Source organism: Glycine soja, chromosome 3 (genome assembly GCF_004193775.1).
Source record: "Glycine soja cultivar W05 chromosome 3, ASM419377v2, whole genome shotgun sequence".
Taxonomy (NCBI): Eukaryota; Viridiplantae; Streptophyta; class Magnoliopsida; order Fabales; family Fabaceae; genus Glycine; species Glycine soja.
This window is the reverse complement of record NC_041004.1, coordinates 42,847,310-42,868,098: the sequence shown is the minus strand read 5'-3', so window position 1 is coordinate 42,868,098 and position 20,789 is coordinate 42,847,310. Positions and strand designations below refer to the sequence as shown.

General features: G+C 30.4%; 1 protein-coding gene across 1 annotated transcript; it reads right to left on the bottom strand.

Annotated features, from left to right (window-relative positions):
• Positions 1–547: 547 nt before the first annotated feature.
• On the bottom strand, positions 548–6,442 carry LOC114407266 (digalactosyldiacylglycerol synthase 1, chloroplastic). The gene is made up of 7 exons (XM_028370304.1): positions 5,753–6,442; positions 5,002–5,034; positions 4,205–4,292; positions 2,859–3,343; positions 2,500–2,766; positions 1,784–2,133; positions 548–1,437 (listed from the first exon to the last, which is right to left on the bottom strand). The coding sequence occupies exons 1-7, from the start codon at positions 6,344–6,346 to the stop codon at positions 903–905; spliced, it is 2,352 nt and encodes a 783-aa protein (XP_028226105.1). The 5' UTR covers positions 6,347–6,442; the 3' UTR covers positions 548–902.
• Positions 6,443–20,789: the final 14,347 nt, after the last annotated feature.

The following is a 20,789-nucleotide window of genomic DNA, read 5'->3' as shown; positions in this document are numbered from 1 at the left end:
GAAAAGCTTAAAATGATGAGAAAATTTTCATATTTCAAAGTCAATAAACTACCAACCGTGTCGAAAATTTACAGTGAATTATAAATCACTTACCAAATTTAGTAGAATTAACCAAAAACTTATCCCCACGTTACCCATGAATTAGTCTAAAGTATGATAAGTAGTACCTGACTTTTGTTGCCCCATTCCAAATTAAGTTGTGTGATGTTTCATGCCTAGTTGCCCTAGACAAGTGGAATATGTAGTTGAAAATTTTATCCTTACAGTGACAACGCTTTTTTCCCCTCTTATTGTACTAAAAGCTTAGAAAGAAAAGATTATTCCTTCAAGTTGACAGTAGCAATTCTCTTTATTCCTTCATTTCTCCCTCCTTCCCACAACTAAACTAAAGAATACCTGATATTTCCCTGTGCAGAGTGGACAACCCCATGAAGTCCTCTTAATTTCCTGATAAACAATGTTATTCTTTCGACAGTACAAGCAGTTATAAACATTCTACACCATGGACGGCCATTTCTCCAATCATTTTGGCTTGTACTCTTGAAGGTTATCATTACTGAACAATTTATTTCATGTTAAACCGATGCAAATTCATTACAGCTTATTCTCACAAGGTTACTTGGGAGAACGTCCTGTTACTTTACATTAGCACGTGTTTTGGTAATATTGAACTACCTCACTTACAAAAACAAAAAGAACTACAAAATTTAAGGATTGAAAACTTAGCAGGCACCTAACACAAGCAACTGTAAAACAAACTACAAATTCAACCACTAAATCTATTCACCAGCCATCCGTAAATTTTTCTACCTACGTGCATTTAAATGATGGCTTTTACAGTACTGCTTGTCATAATCTGGTGTGACAAGTTTTCCTTCAAACATCCAAACTAGTCAACCCATTCACCAGCCATAGATAGGATTTTCTACCAGTGGAGGCAAGAGATGAAGGTCTTTACAGTGCTGCTTATCATAGTCACGTGTCCCAGGTATTGCTCCTGTACATAATCTCAGAAATTCATTCCCAGTAAGACAATAGTGAGCAAATGCTAAGCCTCCATCTACTAGTTCTGTCAGATTAGGCATTGATGCTGACTTAGCAATGAGCTTTCCCTTATCTACACTTGCCTTTTCACCATTATTTTCCTTGTTCAGGATCCTATCAAGCTCAGAATATTCCATAAATCTTTGAGTAGCAGCCTCCCAAGAAAGTTGATATCTTTGCTCAGGTGTTAGAGGATAAGGCTCATTTTCCAATGCTTCTTTTACTTTTGCTACAAAGTCTTCGGATGTCCTGTAAGTCAAACAGTTGGGAAATGACCTGAAGAACTCATTTGATGGATGATCAGCACAAACTACAAATTTGCCCATGGCAAGCGCCTCAGCTGTAGCTGTGCATAGCACATCACTAATGCTAGGATTTATAAAGACTTTGTACCTACAATAAGGATAAAGTGTGTCAAAATAAGAACCAAACTTAATAAAAACAAATTCCAGATTGAGTCTGGGCATGTAAAGGATGAGAAAGAATCATGTGTAGGTGAATGTGCATTTATCCATGTATTAAAAAATAGCTTTGGATATTGCATTTTTTAAACACATACTCAATTAATTCAATTCACTTTGTGAAGATAACTCAATTCCATTTCCATGTATCAATAGATGCAACTTAATGAATTACTTTCCCCATTTCATTTAGGTATGTTTCACAACAATGTGGGGACCATTGCAGTGAATTATATCTTACTATAAATTTTGAAGCTCAATTTTCAAAGTGTTCCTACCCATGAAGAGAATCGTCTGCATGATCTCTTCCTTTCTGAAAGTTGAGATTCAAATCCAACCTTCTGGCTGCACTCTGAACTTCATTAGCATCCTCTCCATTTCCAAATACATCCAACTTGAAACCATCAAGGTCAGCCTTATGCTTTGCTAATAAATCTATCAACTCCTTATATCCCTTTGCCCACACCAACTTTCCCAGGAAATATGCCCCTTTTGTAAAGGCTTTCTGCCCCAGCTCCCTCTCTGCAGCAATCTTTTCTCCAATTTTCAAGAATTTGGGATTCACACCATGAACATTGCAAATTACAGACTTTGGTAAATCCTGAGTAGCAGCTGAGAGACGAAGAACCTGAATATAAATCATAAATAATTTAGGCCCTTTTTGTTTTGTTTAGTTCTTTTTTGATAAAAGAACTCCATGACAAATTTATCAACAAAAACACCAAAACCATTTCTAGTAATCTTCCGAGTTGGGTAGCATTTGGCCTAGTGTTTTTCTGATTTCTCTTCTCCTTAAAAGGAAAAGTCAGGCCAAACACAATTTTATAAAAAGCTTTAAAAAAAGTAACTTTCAAAATAAACAAAAACCCAAAATAATCTTCTATAAGAGCTAATTGAAGGAGCTTCTAGTTTTAAGGAGAAGGGAAGCCCAAAAAGGTTTAGTCAATTAGCTTCTACCTTAATCCAAGCTTACTAGGATGATAAATTCTCATACCTTGTGGCAGTATGCTCTTGTAACCCAGTTGTTTATGTGTTTCACCAGGAATGCCTGGAGTGCCCCATTTTTCTCCCTCTTGATATATTCTAAATAATTTGTGTGGACAATACCAACAACATGGTTGAATTTGTCCGTCCAACGCTTTCCATGATGATACCAATTCAAATGTTCTGGTTCTTCCAGGATAGCAATGTCAGCATCCCTGGATGGTATAAATTGAGAAGTATCTCCAGCAGGTATTATACTCCGCCTTGCTTCCGAAAACTACACATGAGAATGACAAAAACATAAGAACTGACAGTAGTGATATGAAAGTATGACATAAAGGATTATAGCTAACTTTCTCATTAAGTTACCTTCCCGGGATAAAAAGAAATTTTGAAGTCTGCCTTAAAACCAATCCTTTCCTCAAGCCAGCTACGTATATAAGCTTCTTGTTCTTCTGGTGAAGTAAAAGTGAGATTGCTGGGATAAACCAGTTCTTGATCTGATTTACAAAGCCATGGAACCAACAGAGTAACTTTCTGCTTTGCAGATTGTGATAAATATGCAGCTCGAAATAGTGGGTTTACAGCTGTTCCCGTCATCCAAGGAAGACTAGCAGTTGTCACTATTGCAACATGTCTTTCATTGTCCAATGGATCATGCTTTGCATGGTCTGTCCAGAATCCACCTTCATACCGGTGCCCTGTGCTCTGAAGGACACTTGCTATTCGTAAATCCAATTCATCATTTATGTTTCCATTCCCTAGAACAGAAGATTCTTCCCCAGAGAGGGAATGCAATAGTTGATGGTTTTTGCATTTGCTATACAAGCTTTCTACTATCTTGTCACATATGTCTGCAATGCAATCAGATTCGAAAAAATTATTAAAATTGAATAACAGATCGAGTGAATCCTAAACTGTATAAACTAGCTGACTGCCTAGAAAACTACAGCAAAGAAAGCAAAGATATAATCCTGCCAGCTCATGAAAAATTGATCTTGCACCAAATTTGAGAAAAAGTAAATAACTATAAGCATCTGATCAAGCACTAGAAATTTTCACTTGCTTGAAAATCATGACACATTAATTTCATTTTAGTATAAGTTGCTCAGAATAGAAAACAATATTTGACTAAAGGGAAAACTTTTGAACAAGACTAAGTAAAGTTTAACAATCAGATTGACTACAACTATTTTCAACAAGAAATCATTAGATTAGATGGTATGAGTCAATTTTTAGTGTCTTTGAACAATCTAAATCGACTCACCATGTGCATGCCCTTGTTATAGAGTTGCACGAAATGCGTGACTATTAAATCACATTGTTGAACAATTAAGGAATGAGGCAGCTTGCCAATCACAAAACAAGAATAACAGTAAGATAGCTTAGCAAGATAAATGCCAAAAAGCAGACGAGAAAAAAGACATGAGGAATTGTGGTGTTGTAAAACATTGCATTGGGTTGTTTCATGTACCTAATTTACTAGTACATTGGAAAAGAATGTGTATACCAAGCAGTGACTGCTTAAGATTTAAGGAAAGGGGGAGGAACCAACAGGGCGATTTATAAACACTAGATTGTAGAAACAAAAAATCACATTCCCTCAAAAGAAGATGTTTCTAGAAAAGCATTCGTGTTAAAACAAAACACAAACATAAACTTCCAGATAAGATATATAAATGGAAGTCCCATATAAGTTGTGCATAACTATGTACCTCTTTTCACTCCAAGATGGTCCAAAAATGGACCAGACTGTTTTACAATGTAGGCCAGAAGTTCAGGTACGTCCAATGGTGGCACTTCCTGTGAAAAAGGCATTTAAATGTTAATCATAGTTCATGATTCAAATCAAGGCCACAAGTTCAGGACAGACAAGAATCAGTGCTCAGGAAAGTTAATGACACATGTTGAACACATCCATATCATCTATATCATGCTAAAGCGACTTGGCCCCTATTTCTTTAGCATCATATATCCAATCTTTTCCTAACTGATTGCTCTAATGTATAAATTAAAACATTAATGTTACTCACATGAACATGGCAAGTAAAATATATATTAATATATATGCCAACTAACTGAAGGAGATAGTTTTTAATATCAAGCTAAATAAAATTTAAAAAGTACTGGGATTTTATGCATAGAGGGGGGCTACCTAAGGATGCATGGACTCGTGTACTGATTGTATTCAACAAGGTATCATAAGTATGAATATGCATAGTGGTCCGTTGGAAGTTAGATTAGAGCCTTCCACTGACCAGTCACATGCACTGGGATTTTATGCATAGAGGGGGGCTACCTAAGGATGCATGGACTCGTGTACTGATTGTATTCAACAAGGTATCATAAGTATGAATATGCATAGTGGTCCATTGGAAGTTAGATTAGAGCCTTCCACTGACCAGTCACATGCATGTTTCTTCTTGTTTCTTTACATAAAAGAGTAAAATATTTTACCAAGGCCCCAGGCATATTATATGAACAAAAGAAACTAAACATATTACACACAAACCTTTGACTCCAGAGGTTCCTTGCACATTGATTTCTGCAGGAAAGTCAAGAAATGAACATGTAAATTCTCAGAACAAAAGCACTTATCAAATTTATGCTCAAATGCACAAAAAAAAAAAAAAAACATAAATCACCAATTACAACAGTACAACACCAGTTAAAAACACAAACTGGAACACTCATCATACATAGAACATTTTTTTGATTCATTCATACAAAGAACATTTAATGGTGGTAAATCACATGCATGAGCCTAACACGTGATTCACGGAAAATAAACCAATAAACAATAATATCCACACACATCCCAACCAACAAATGGCTCAACCTTACTACTGTTGGACTCATCCCCAAAATGTGAGGCTCTTGCAAAAATCATGTCAATTTTTTTCTAAAATTCTTTCAATGAATCATTTAAGTCATTAAAACATCCAGCAACAAGAACAACCAAATACAACAAGCAAGTTCACTCCTACTAACAGTTAGTATCACATAAAAGGGGTTTTTACCAGGGAACAATCTTCCTCCCAAGTTCTAATTATAACCTCAACAATCTAAGTGTTTTCTAATTATAACCTAATATTTATAACCTCCAAAGAAATAATGACTTAAGCCACAATGAAAACCCCTACCCAAATTTTTGTTATAAAACCAGACACAAGGGGGGGAAGAAGCAAAAGCAAAAACACAGACGGAAACAGTATAATGCAGTTGAAACCAAGCAAATTACTAGAAGAGGAATAAGCACAAACCAAGCTAGACTTGACTTTCTCGACGAATTCACTGTTCTTGAAAGCATCAAAAGAAGAACCACGTTTCTCAAACTCCTTGAGCCGCGTCTTCAAGACTCGAATCGGTTCCCAATCCCTAGATTCACCCTCACCCTCGCCCTTCCACTCCTCCCAGAAACTCAACCTCCTCCTTCTCCTCTTTTCAAAATCCACAATCCCCTCCTCCTCCTCCTCCGCCGACACAATCGCGTTCTTAATCGCGGAAAGGTTGATTCGAATCTGCGTCCTAGGGCGCCACTTCTCCAGAACCTTCTTGCTGAAGTCGGGGGACGAGTACGCCCTCCGAATCTCCGACAGCTTGGGGCGAAGGCTCTTGACGAACTCGATCTCCTTGGGCGGCGGAGAGCGCATCGCAGGCACGGAGAACGGCGGCGTGGCGGAATTGAAGAAGTTCTCGAGCTCACGGTCAAACGACGTCGCTAGGTCCTTGAACGAGTTCGCTCGGTCCCGCATCAGACGGAGATCCGCGTCCGCCGAGTCACGAACCTCGCGCCAACCTTTCGAGATGAACGAGAACGCGTTCGATGAGGTTGGAGTTTGCGGATGCGTTGCCATGGCGAAACCCGAACAACCTTTCCAGAATGATGTGGTGTTGTGTTGTAGGAGCCACACAAGCGGGGAGCCAGGGAAGGAGGAGCAACCAAGTTTTAACGGTTAAGATTTTCGGACTATTCAAGCTTCGTTCTGCCACGTAGGATGTGGACGGATAGCGTGCGCTGACGTGGAAGTGTCACATGATGTGGCGAGATTTGGATGGACCAGGTGGACTCGTGCTGATTATGGACTGTGGACGGAGGGAAGAATATTCTTTCTTCCCGCCGCACAAAAGATCCATGCTTATCAATTGAGTGACGAATCCAAGTGTGTTTCTTGGACTCTGGAGTCTTCAGATTCTAGAATTAAGGATGAAAAAGTCAAATAAAAAGAAGTTCCTAGATAAGATAAAATTTATAATATTACTAGGATTTTGATAAATAAGAAATATTAAAGTTTAATTTAAAGAATAAAAAAATGATAAAATAAAATAAAGATGAGATGTAACAGAGAGAATAAAGAGATAAGATTTCGAAAGAAATTTCAAAATATGTTATTGTTAAAAAAAGAACAAACTAATGATGAATTAGGATGGGTTTGATTGCCGAAAGAATATTTGAATTAAAGTCGAAAGAGATAGGTTTAAGATTCACATTATTTTGTAAACTTTTTTTCCTGAAGGTTAATGAATTTTTTATGAAGTTAGAGTTAGAAGGAATACATGAAAGAGGTTATTTTTTTCTATACATGTTTGATTAAACATTCTGTATCCCACTTCTCTTCCTCTCTCCAATAAATTATTCCAGACATACAAGAAAGAATGATAGCAGTAGTTCCTATTTCCTCGGGACTTTTGTCGTAACTTGACGTCCGTGAAACATAACCATGACCCGCCACTCTGAATTGCCATGCCTCTATAAAATAGTTACTCAAATTAAATTGATTCATTGAAGTAGGCTAAAGATGTGAGTAGAAGTTGTAATAATAATAATAAATTAAAGTGAAAGTTAACTTATGTTGGTTAAGAAGATACAAATAAAAATATTTATTAAAGAAGAACCATGCGAAACTTCTAGCAAGCAAATAAAAATGTACTAAAAGTTTTCCAAAACATTGGTTAACTGGATTCAAGTATTAATAATTACTCATGGAATAATGTAACACGTTCAAACCCAATAATCTAAGCACTGCATTATAATGCGTACAAACAAGTGATGACAAGCAATTGACACCAACAGCAACGGTATGGAAGTATGGAACAAAAGAACGATCCACAACTCTCTCTTTCTGGCTGGTGAGCAAACAATGAATCACCGTTTCAACTATTCATAACATCCAATGAAGATATTTGGGGGACCAAGCAGCACAATTTTCTGCTAACGCTTGGATCCTTCACGCTAAACTTCATTTTCTCACAAAATATATATTTGATTTGACTCGTTTGGAAGTTACTCCAACCCATACGTACATACCCATCACACATCATATATGTGGTTTTGCTGCTCCCCACTATATTTTGCCCCATTCTGTTTCTTATTTTTTTTCCGTTTGGTGTAGCTTCAATAACGCCACACGCGGGTCACGTTATAGTCTTTCCTTTTCTTTTCCTAAATCCTGTTTCAGTTACAATACAATAATGGAAAGAATGCTCACAGACAATGCCATGCAATAGAACCGTGATTGGACATTATTTTGGGTCGCTCAACTCAAGGCCCAATATAATACCTATCAATCTTGGCAGATTGTATTTTTGGGCCATTCGGGATATCAAACTATCGGGCCAGAAGCCCACAAGTAAAGAGGCAAATATTATATTCACTCCCTTTTATTTTAATTTAAATTTTCTACTACCAATAATACTCTTTATACCTAAAATATCCTTACACACTGTTTAATTACTATAAAGTAGTTTCTAAAATTATGTTTTACTTTTCTTTTAGTGTCAAAAAGTAAATACAAAATCTGAAAACAATACTCCAGAAACTACATCCCAAAATGCAACAGTAAGGGTCTGGAAAGTAGATTTCATATTGTTTTAGATGTCGTATTCTGAAAAGAGCTTTTTAGAATGTAAAGTGCAAAATAGTATTATAAAAACTACTTTTTGGAATTTTTTTAAAAAATGTATTTAAAAAAATCACTTTATCGAATTTAATTTTTAATTTTCTTTCTTTTTCATATAATTTTTATTTATTTATGCATAATTTTTTTTAAAAAAAAAAGGAGTACAAATACTATGTTTGAGAGCTTGGAGGATGAAAAAACCTTAATGTTAGACAAAAAGACCAAACAAACAAGAAAAACCACAATAAAATATTAAATTGGAGGTCATAAAGAGAGTAAAAGATAGGAACAATTTCAATGGTCGTATAAAAGGCAAAATTCAAAGGAAATTGCTTATGAAAGGCAAAATATGGAGGGAATTAAAAGGGGGGTAAAAAAGTTTACAATTTGTACGGTAGAATAATGGCCACCAGTAGGTTCTTTTTGTCAAGATCCAACTCAGTAGCCTCTTCCTAATTAATCGAGACTTGTCCAAGTATCAAAGCATTACAGAACAAGACAATATTCCGCTCCGTTACCAAAAATGCTTCATTATATTCACCGAGAAAATCCCAAGTACCAACAAGGCGGTGTACAATTAACTTTGAACTTTCAATCAAACATTGCAGATGAAGATTCAGTTGTACGTGTAAAACATAAAAGGACATAGCATGCATTCAAACCACTGCTTTTGCGATCAAATTAGTTACTCCATTCAAAGTTATATGATATAATCTTGAACTAGGAAAACTGCATTTACACAACAATCGTTTTCTGGGATGTTCATAACCTGGGCATCCTTACCTGCACTTTTCACAAACAATAAACCAGATCACTTTCAGTTAAAAACTTAGCGAATTAGTTTTAAATAAATAATAACTAATTATGACAAAACCAAAATGCAAATAAAATCATATAATCCCAAACAACTTTACCAGCAGGTTGAACCAGATTGAGTTCACTGACATTCATCTGAAATTAATTAGGCAGAGAAAAAATATTAATATCATGTTTGAGTACGACTTTAGCATAACAAAAAAGAATCTTGAAAACTTTTTAGTTTTCATTCTGCGTCTGTATTTAGAATGTGTGAAAAATAGACAAATCTAGCTTCATGAAAATGCATGCGGCGTGAAGAGAGAGCTTCCAACTGCTGCAAAATGAAATTGGAGAGCGAGCATAGCAAGGGGCGATGAGGTTTTCTTTCGATCAAGACCCAGTTCTTTTTTGGGATCCAATTTTTTTTTTTCTCGATCTATAGGTCCACATCAGGTCTGCAATGGCGGGTTTAGCATTTGGGTTTACTACTTTGGGCCTGACTTGCATTCTGGCATGGAAGCAACTATTGACATTATCAGTTTGCTATTGGCACTATCCCGTGTGCATTTTTTTATTTTTTTTATGAAAATGTTCTTTTCAAGGAAACACGATTTTGTTATATACTACACTATTCCGTAAAACTAAATCATGTTTTCATTGAATTAAGTGGGGTGAATATATATATATATATATATATATTCGTTAAGAAAAACGTCTTTTGATGATTTCAAGAACAGTGAATTTGTTGAGAAAGACTTTATAGAGAAAGAACTTATTTAGTTACACTTGCCCTCATTTTCTTTCTTATTTTTTACTTTATCTTCCTATCATATTAATTACTCTATCTCATATTTTGTTCTTCTTATTTATTTTTATTATAAAAGAATATTAAAAAAGTTATAGAAATGGAGTTTCTCAATACAAAATATCAATGATAATGATAATCCATTTCAAAGTCCTTGGTTCAATTGATAATCCAAAATATGATGCCACCCCCACGTTCGTACTTAGATGCCAGACTGGGATAATCACCGACTTAAATGGAATGGGATACCCCATTTCTTTTTTGATGGTTCATGGGTATAATCGAGTTAAATGTTGTTGTTTTTTTTTTCATGTCTACTTGTGCTTGTGTGTGATAGCCTCAGATAGTGACCGGAATTGAAGTGTTGAGATCAGGATAAGGCAATGGGCTAAAGAAAAATGTTTCGTTTCCATGGAAAAAATTGTAGATAGCCTCAGACCCACGACCACGAGAAAAGTTTCTAGCACTTCTATTTTGTCTGTCGCAGCGTCACAGCAGAGCTTTCACTTCTGGTTGGAACTACAATAGAGGGTATATATTCCACTGGAATTGGACCATTCATTTGGCATGCATCTAGCTACCAATAAGCGGCTAGCAACATATATACGAGACTTATCTCTTCCTTAATATATAATTAGTATCATGCTATCTGTGTCATCATTTAATGGACACATGCACATAGCTAACTCCCCCACATGTGTTATGTCCCTTATTCTTTTTTTACTGTTTCATAATCCAAAATATATATTTTATCATTTGATTTTGTCAGATTTTCTTTTAACTTTATTCAGTTATCAAATATATGCCGCTTATCTTTAATTTCACCTTTAATTAATACTATATGACTATCAATATATCAATAAGATGTGCTGCTAAACTATATTTGATAGAAGATGTCACATTGACATCACGATAGCATCATCCTCAATTCCTCAACACAAGATAAAATTGGGCCTGTATTAATATCCTGTTCCAAGCTAAAAGAACTTTCTATTAAGACGCATAGTTTTCACTTATAAAATTGAATAACCTAAAAGGTTGAACATTATGGACATTCCACTGGTCAATATCAGTTCAATAAAACAGCTGGACGCATATATAATATGCCACATTAAAGTTTGGATTTAACATATTTTTTCAAAGCATATCTTTTGAACAGGTGAATCGGATTTAAATTTAATTATCCACAATGACAAATTTTCAATGAATAAACTAGGGAAAGTTACAAAAGTGAGTAATTCCTAATTTGTCAAACGAGAGCAAATTTTGAATTAATATCCAAACAGCAACAAATCGTAGGATTTTTCACGATTTTTGGTAATGAAAGACTTTGATTTTTTTTTTTTTTAAGAAGTTGTCAAAAGTGAACAACTTTTGTTTTTTTATAAGAAGTCGTAAAGTAATTAATGAGTTTAAAGTCATTCAATTTTTTTAATTATTTATTTAAAACCGTAAAACTTTATATGATTTCAAAATTGTTTTAAATTTTTAATTTTTAACGACTTTAAATTAGTTTTAATTTTTAATTTGTAGCGTTTTTGTTTCAATATTTTTAATATTTTTTGTTATTAATATTAATAAATAATATTAACTTAAAATTTATCAAATAATTTTGAATTCTTTTTTAATTAATTTTTACACTTATCATTGAGTAAATTAATAATTTTGTACAGTATTATTAATTAATTATTTGATAAAATTATTTTAATATTAACAAAATAAAATAATTAATTAATAAAAGTAATTGTTAAAATAAAAACAAAATAATATATTAATATATAACGAACAATACAAATTAAAAACAAATATAAAATTGAAAAATATAAAAAAATATTAGCTGACTTGTATGTATATACAGTTAGTATGATTATATCCTTCAATTATACACAATTAGTATTTTTTGGGCTTATTTAGAATTGATTCATCCATCTCATTATTAATACTTTTCTTAAATAAATATGTGTAATATTTTTTTATTTAAATTTAAATATTTTGTGTACATTATTTTTTTCTAATTTATAAAAAAATAATCCTTAAAATTAGTAACAAGATTATAGAAAATATTAAACGAAACAATATAAAAATGTAAAAATATTAAATAAAATAATATAAAAATATTGTAAAAAGATTTAATATTATTTGATAAATTTCAAGTCAATATTATTTATTAATATAACTAACAAAAATATTAAAACATTGAAACAAAAACGAATTAAAAACAAACAATTAAATAAAAAATAGAATGCCTTTAAAGTCATAAAACATTTTACACTTCATATAAAAAAACTAGCATTGTTCAATTTTTACTTCTTCAGTAAAATAAAAATAAAGTCATCAATTTTTTATGACTTTATAATTACAAGTCATAAAAAACGTACTACTTATTCCTGTTTAGATAATAATTTAAAATTTATTCCCATTTAATAAGTTACAAAACGAATTGTCCGTTTTGGTCATTGGGCCTAATAAACTGTTATTGACCAACAGAATATTCATAAGATTATCAATAAGCGGATTTAACAAAAAAAAAAAAGTAAGTGGATACCATTCAATAATCCACACATCAGAGCGCCTGCCGCCAGCCCCTCACCTTTCTTATTGGTTTTTTATTCAGTATTGGTATTTTTAATTGTATGATAAAAATAAAAGAAACACTATATCCTAGAAACAGAAAACTGAATATTTATAATAATATCATGCTTAAACATTATATCCTAGAACTTCACAACTGAGAGTTTGTCAAGTATCTTTTACACTCACATCATTCAACTGACTCTAAATTTTTAACCGAGAGTAACGTGGTGGAGAAAACCCAGGAGAGAGAGGAAAGTTTTTATTAAATGGAATTAAACGATGAGTTGAAATTTGTCAAAAAGTGACACATGCATGTAATGATAATATACCAAACTGCAATTGCAATGCGACACATGGTTGTGGCAATAGACAATAAAGTGCAAAAAAATTGAGAGCAAAAAGATAAAAAAAAACCAAAAAATGTGCCATAAACATGAACATTATAGGTATTTCATTAACATTTTCTTTTATAAGATTTTATATAAATTAAAAAAAATTGAGTAACACCTTTCTCAAAAATACAACTGTTACAATATTTATATTTTGAAAATTTTGGTAATTAAATAATTTGTTTAAAGATTGAAAGATTATAATATAGCATTTTCTATAAAAAATATCATTAATATGAGTAATCTCTTAATTCTCAAAGACATAAAATATCACCACTTTTCCGTAGGAAAGATTAATAGTAATGACACACAAGATTTTTTTTATATAATTTTATGACAAATTAATTTTTTAGGAACTAATTAATTTAGTGAAAAATATTTTCAGCCAACGCTAAATCAATAAGTATTTTCATTTTAAAAAATAGAATTCAAAATATTATTTCCATTTGTCATTGATTTAACTAAATGCTATTAATGTTGGTGTTGAGTCAGGTTATCTACGTCACATTAAAGGTTTCTCGAAGTGATGCATGAAATGAAACATTGTATTTTCATTTAGTAAAAATATATTTGAGCATCTCAAATGCTATTTAATATCTAGTGAGATAGAAAAAATTATAAATATAATATGATACGAAGAAAGAAAGAAATAGAAAATAAAAATATTGATAAAATATTCAAATATCATTACTCTTTTATTTAATGAGTGGAAAGATTATAATTTGTAAATGTAATATTCGAAGAAGGTTAAATGACGAAGGTGTATGGAATGAAATGGCAAGATTAAAAAGAATATATTGAATAATTAGTCAGAATAAATGGCATAATGAAAGGAAAGATTAAAGATCCTTTGGTCCCAGAAAAAGTGATCTCATTGATGCAGTGGAAACAAAAGCACTTGCACGATCCATGGACCCCAAACTTTGCACCGGCACTGCACTGCAGGGCTCACTCTCTCCATTTCATTTCTTGGAATCATTATTGATCGATCGAGCTGTGTGCCTTGCCTTGCCCCACAATCGCAACAAAACTACCCAAAATTATGAACAAATTAAAGTTGATGGGTAGCCAGACCCCACCCTTGCAGCTATGTTTGTTGAAACACTAATGATTGGTTAAACATGTCCAATGCATTGATGCCATAACATAACATTGATACACCAACCCAACTACTTATTATGGCCTCTGAAGAGGTTGATTATTAGTTGATGCGATTAGCTATGTTGGTCTCAATACTGAATAATAATCAAATTTCTAACAACACTATTAAATATATTCATGGTGTGATGTATGTCATTAGAACGAAATTCTTACTTATTTGTATAATTATTATAAGCTCAGATATTAAAAAACAAATATAGATGAAGTTTTGTAATTATTTATTCCAAATTAACATTGTTTTTTAATAAAATAAGTACAGCATGTATATTGTTTTTAATAATTTTGTTTTCTTTTTTAAAGTTGTCATGACAATGCCTGACGTATAAAAATAGAATATTTTGAATCAGAAGATAACATCACCGGTACCTAAATTATGTAAACAAAATATTCGTGTTATGATATCGATCAATTGCAAAATGACGATGCAAAATAATTAGGTACACCATTACCATCCTTACTTGGTCGGAAATTTGTAATTAGTTTAAACTATTTTGTATAATTTAGTCTTGAATCATTTAATAAATTTGTTCAGTTGAATTCTTATCAGAGAAAACAAAAGGACAAACATAAAATAATATAACAAACAACTGAATCGTCATATAATTTAAATCAAGATATACCTGCAGTGTATTTTATTTCTATTAAATTACAGTAATATTTAGACATCATCAGTATTTACAAATACAAGATTCCATTATTTTTTAACCATAAGCTTGTGTAAACTCTATAAACAATATTCATGCCTGCATACGTGTTAATTGATTAAAGGATCAAGAGGATTACGCGTAAGATCATGAGATGGTTTACTGATAATGATGAAATAGAGTAATAGACATTCCATTTTGATGCATGCACGGAATTTGAGGTGGACATGTGGTAAAGTCATTTTCCTCTCTGATAGAGGAGCTTCTTAATTAATTAATAACACTAATTTCAATTCCAATAAAAAAAAGAAGCTGATTATATATGAACTTGTCCATTTTCTTTAACCATCTTTCATTATAGTAGTAAAACACAAATTAAACAACTTTAATTGAAGAGCTCCACAGTGTATAGATCCATCATCGTAATCTAGCTCCTCTTTCTTTCCGTTTCCCCCCACTTAAGCAACGACTAGAAAATTTCATTATATCATCATCAATTGCTCCAATCTTTTAAAAGGGTACCTGTGCTTTAGGAATTAGGATGTGGCTGCTATAGTCCACATAAAAACAATTAAAATGATCACATTCTTCCATTTTGACCAAACAATATAAAAAGGAGTTACAGCTGGATTGCAATCTTAGTGAAAATAACAATTGTAATAATGTGATATTCACAATAAATATACATAATTTTGCGTATGCTCCTTTTTATCAAGAATCATGGAAGATGCACCTTAAAGATAATATTCCTTTTATCGTGTTAAGATATATGTGTATAGATAGATATAAGAACATTTCTTGTGAAGTAAATATATATATATATATATATATATATATATATATATATATATATATATATATATTATTGGAATGGAGTACATATATATGCAGCACCCAGAGGAATTTGATACCCATTTAAGCGCAATTTATTTGTGGTTAATTTGCAACATTGCTCGAAAGCATTAACGTTGTTGGTTCTTAGAATTATTTTATATAACTAAAAATAAACTGGTTTTAAGAAAAAAAAGTATTTGTTATATTTTTATACAATTTTTAAAAAGTGATACATACATTGTTAATAAATTTATTTACTTGTACTATTATCTAATCACAAACTATTGTCGTGAATATAAGCTTTTTTTAAAAACTTTTATAACAATATACTTGAAAGACATAATACTAAATACTATTAATTAATACTACACAGTTATTTAATTTTACATTAAGAGTACAAACTTATTAAATTCATAAATATTTTTTTCATAAAATTTTTATCTTTTAATTATTTAAAATTGTTAACGAATTGAAATTGGTTTCTTTTATAGCACCAATTTTTTATTAAAGGAAATACAAGGAATTTTTTGGTCCTTTAAAAGATTACCGATACAATATTTATTTGTTTGTTATACATTAAATGAGATGCATGAGATTGGATTTCTTCCACTTAAAATTATGGCATAATATTATTCTCACATTTTAGCCTTTATTCATAATCAAGTCCTAGAACTTCATCAGTTGAAACATGATTATTCAGTTTCTATGTAGTCAGATTGACAAAATAACAGAACACTTTATTAACTTCCGGATTTTTCTACTTGTTTTTTTTCACTAATTCATTGGTACATCAAGAAATGAGTTAGTATTTTTTCCATATTTTTGAGAGATACCTATCATTTCCCAACCATGCATATATAGCACTTTTGCCAAAACATAATAAGAGACTTTACATGTGAGAAATAATTTATCGGTAGTTTAAGAGCTGCAGAATACACAAATGACAAAACAACTTGTCATTTTGTGCTAAAATCTTTCTTTGATATGCAAGTTCACCTATGTTAGAATTCTGTCTGAGAATGCCTTCCAAATAAAAGCTACGATTTTCAATGGGGCCACCTAACTTAGAGCAGAAATTTTTGTATTTTGGAGAAGGCATGCTTAAGAAATAAAATTTAAAAAACACACTATATATTCTTACATTTTTTTTAAGAGGCTAAAGTCATTGTTCATTACACTACTCACCGCCCTGAGAACCACCACTTTGACCTATCTGTTTCGACATCCTTCCTTTGAATGAGATTGTATGCCGACTTTTTAGTATACATGTACCCCTAAAAGCTAAAACGCCTAATATTGTCCATCGCCACCAACAACTTGTTTTTCAACATTTATGTATTTTTTTTTTGGTGGAAACATTTATGTAACTTGGGCAATAACATTTTATATAATATATAAATAAAATATATAGATGGATCACGACACATGTAGAGATATTTGTTTGAGTGGCACTTCTTTTTTAAATAAAATATATACTCATATATCATCTATTTTTATATATAGCCTTTTTCTTTTATACTTTAAAAATAATTAAATGACTTTATTAGTCTTTTATATTAATTTAAGAAGTTGTCTCCTCTTTCATTTTCATGTTTTTTCTTTAATTTATTATCTTTGCTTGGACAGAAAACAAAGAAGATATATTATATACGAATAAATAATATTATATTTTCAGTAAAAAAATAATATTATATTTTCTTATAAATCTTCTTACTATTTTATAAAAAAATGTTAAATGAAAAATTGAATATATTAATGTGTTGAAATAAAAACAAATTAAATTCTCACCACATTATTTATATTAATAAATACTCACCATATAAAAAGATATTGTAAGAGAATTTATATATATATATATATATATATATATATAGAGAGAGAGAGAGAGAGAGAGAGAGAGAGAGAGAGAGAGAGAGAGAGAGAGAGAGAGAGAGAGAGAGAGAGAGAGAGAGAGAGAGAGAGAGAGAGAGAGAGAGAGAGAGAGAGAGAGATTTGTTATCAAACATAAAATTTTATGCACACGTTACTCTAGTTTACTGATTAATTTAACACGGGTAGCTACATATATATGATAGTGGCTGCCGGCGGCTAACGGCTATAAGGTAAGAGTTACCACTCAACAACTTCATACTATTTCTGATTTATATTTATTGATGTTTTTCTTAAATTATTAATATTTTATAAATCAAGTTTCGTTTATTATTTTTCCTACTTATATCCCTATTTGATAATTACTATAATAATAATTTATTAATAAGATATTAAATAGTTAAACATAACAGTATTTTACATCCATTAAATGTGTCTACTTTGTTTGCATTAATCTTAAATAATACTCTTGTTTCTATTTATAAAACTTAAATTTAAATTAATATTTATTTTTTATAAGATTCAATTTTTAATATTTTTTTATTAATTATTTTTATATTAGAGATATCCTTAATTAAAAGAAAATAAAAAATATATTAACAAATAATTAGAAGAGAAAAAAAATATTAGACATAATGATAATTTTTAAAAAGTTATAAATTTAAAATAAATTTATTATTATTAATTAACTTAACTATTTTTCTTAATCTTAATGAATTGGGTAAAAAAAATTATAAAAATAAAAAAAGTAATTGATATAAAACGGACTTAGTCTTATATACTACTAGAAGCTCGGGGTACCTCCCATGACGTGCTACCAACTCCAACAAACAATGTACTAAGCATAGAACCGAAGAAGGTAGTGAACTACTACTATTAAATTATCAATACAAGAACAAACTACGTGCACGCAAGTGTCATTAGTTTGAAACCTATTAGTATTCTGTATAAATTGGTAAATTATTTGTATAATTGTATGATGACTTGTTGTTTTTCCTTTAAATTTGTAATGTTTTGACATTAAAAGTATAATAACTTTTCTTCTAAATATGTTTTATAAAAAAGGCACTGGAGTGGAGGGCGGCAAAAGTAATCCTATATAAAAAAAGAAATTATTCATTATTTAAAAGGGTAAGATTAAGAAGAAGAAAAAAAGACGTGATATTATTACTTGTCCGCTAAAACGAATGTGCGTAACTTACGGTAATGTCAATTGTCATTTATTTTATTTTTTCGAGGATCGTCAATTGTCATTATTGGAATCATTTATTTTCTAGTTTTGTTATTTAGTGTAAGGAGATGTATTATTGATGAACATGATGATGGCGAAGATTAAATAATATACATTCTTTTTAATGTGAGTTTAAAAAACGAGAGCAAAAAGGAAGCAAATATAGATGATTGGGCGGAGGGTGAGAAACCATAGAAAATGAAAAGGAGAGGGAACAGAGAGATGAGATAAAAAAAAAAAAAATGTACTGTATTCACTAATGAAGGGAGAATGAAAATGAAAAAAAAAAAAAAGAGGGATAGAGAGGATCTCAACATTAATTAAAATAAATAATGAAAATGGAAATGCCAAAGGATGATGTATTACTATTTTTGCTATGTTTAAATAAAAGTAAATATTATGAAAATTTCTATGGGCCATTTTTTTACAAATAACAATAAATTAAAAAATAACAAAATAAAAAAATATATTTATATTTGAAATATTTTAAATAAAAATTAAATTAAATATTAAAGTAGAATACAAATTCATTAATATTTTAAATTGAGATAAATTTAAATATAAAATTGAGTGCTGATAGTTGCAAGTTTTAATATAGGTGGCATTATAGAGACGATTAAAATTGAGTTAAGAACTCTAAACTTGGATTTTGGATGAAATGCTCTTAAAGTCTATTTTGCTTAGTAGATCATCTTGATTCGAAGTTATTGACCAGTCCAATTCATTAAATGTTATCTAAGGTTAACATCCATTCAAATACAAGGTTCTTTCAATGTAATTATAAATAGAAAATTACATTTTAGATTAAAGTGAAGTTATCTTGTTACACCAGAATAAGGATAGTATTACTTATGTGTAATCTTGAGTTTTGTGTCAAGGAATCCAAATTACTACCTTATGAATACAACCAACATAACTATGTTAGATAAATATTTATTACATATTATCATGGATATATAATTTTTTTTATTGACTTCAGCACTGAAGTATCTTTTACAGATAATTAATTAATTTATTGGAGTGAAGTGTTTCCATCCTGACATGTATAATATACATCCATGTATAGTGCACCTTAGTTAAAGTAGTTGGGAGTTACGTGAAAATTCATAATCTTACATCATCAAATCTAACAAAATTCAAAACGTATATTTTTTTCCCTTTTGACTCTCTTTAATTTCACTTTTAACCCCAACCAATCCAGATATAATCCTTGTAACTTTAGTTTCTAAATTTTACAATTATCAATTGATTTAATTTTGCTGTTAAGGATTAAGTTATTTGATATGTAGCAAAGACTGACGACTAAATTAATTAATTAAAAAAATAAGAATTAAATCACTATTTTATAACATGATTGTGAAATACTATACTAAAATATTAACTAGTAATTGTCAAAATTAAAATTATAGTATTTGTTCTCCAGAATATCAAACATTAAATCTATTGATAAAGTAAAAGTTAGAAACTAAATTGCTATTTTATCCATTATCTAAAAAGTCAAAAGTACAAGAAAATACAAAAAAGATGAAAAATGCAAATCACAAAGAAAATAAGGACAGAATGAATGAAAGTTAAAAGCATTAGTCAAATTAACTTGAACTTTATAATTTTTTTTTTAATTTTAGAAAAAAATCTATTTTAGTAGAATAACGTTAAAAAAAACAAAATATATAAACTTTGTTATTGGATTCAACTAGATACTAAAATAAGAAACCTATCAGATTAATTAAAATTATGTTTGATAAAATATTTTAGTTAGTTTTTAATTTTTTTATTAATTAAAAATCTCATTTAATTACTGGATGAATAATTTTTTTAGTAAAATTTTATTTGAAGTAATAATTTTTAAAATATTAATTTTTAACTTTTTATATATATTTTTTATTTTTCTCCTCAATATATTTATTTCTTTATTTGTTATTTTTTAAAATAAATTATGATTTTATTATTTTTAAATTAGTTTAATAATTAATTTTACAGATTATTTTTAGTTTAATAAACTAACATTTTAATTTTTAATTAGCAATTAATTTTTTAAGAAAAATAAGCTATGATTGAACTAAAACGGTGACATTGGGGGAGTGGGGGGTTTACA

Excerpts from the sequence above, each read along its gene's own strand:
- LOC114407266 (XM_028370304.1), bottom strand. The coding sequence starts at position 6,346 with ATGGCAACGCATCCGCAAACTCCAACCTCATCGAACGCGTTCTCGTTC. Across the intron at positions 3,344-4,204 it reads CCATCTTGGAGTGAAAAGAG|ACATATGTGACAAGATAGTA; the intron begins GTACATAGTTAT and ends ATTGCATTGCAG. Across the intron at positions 1,438-1,783 it reads GCAGACGATTCTCTTCATGG|GTACAAAGTCTTTATAAATC; the intron begins GTAGGAACACTT and ends TCCTTATTGTAG.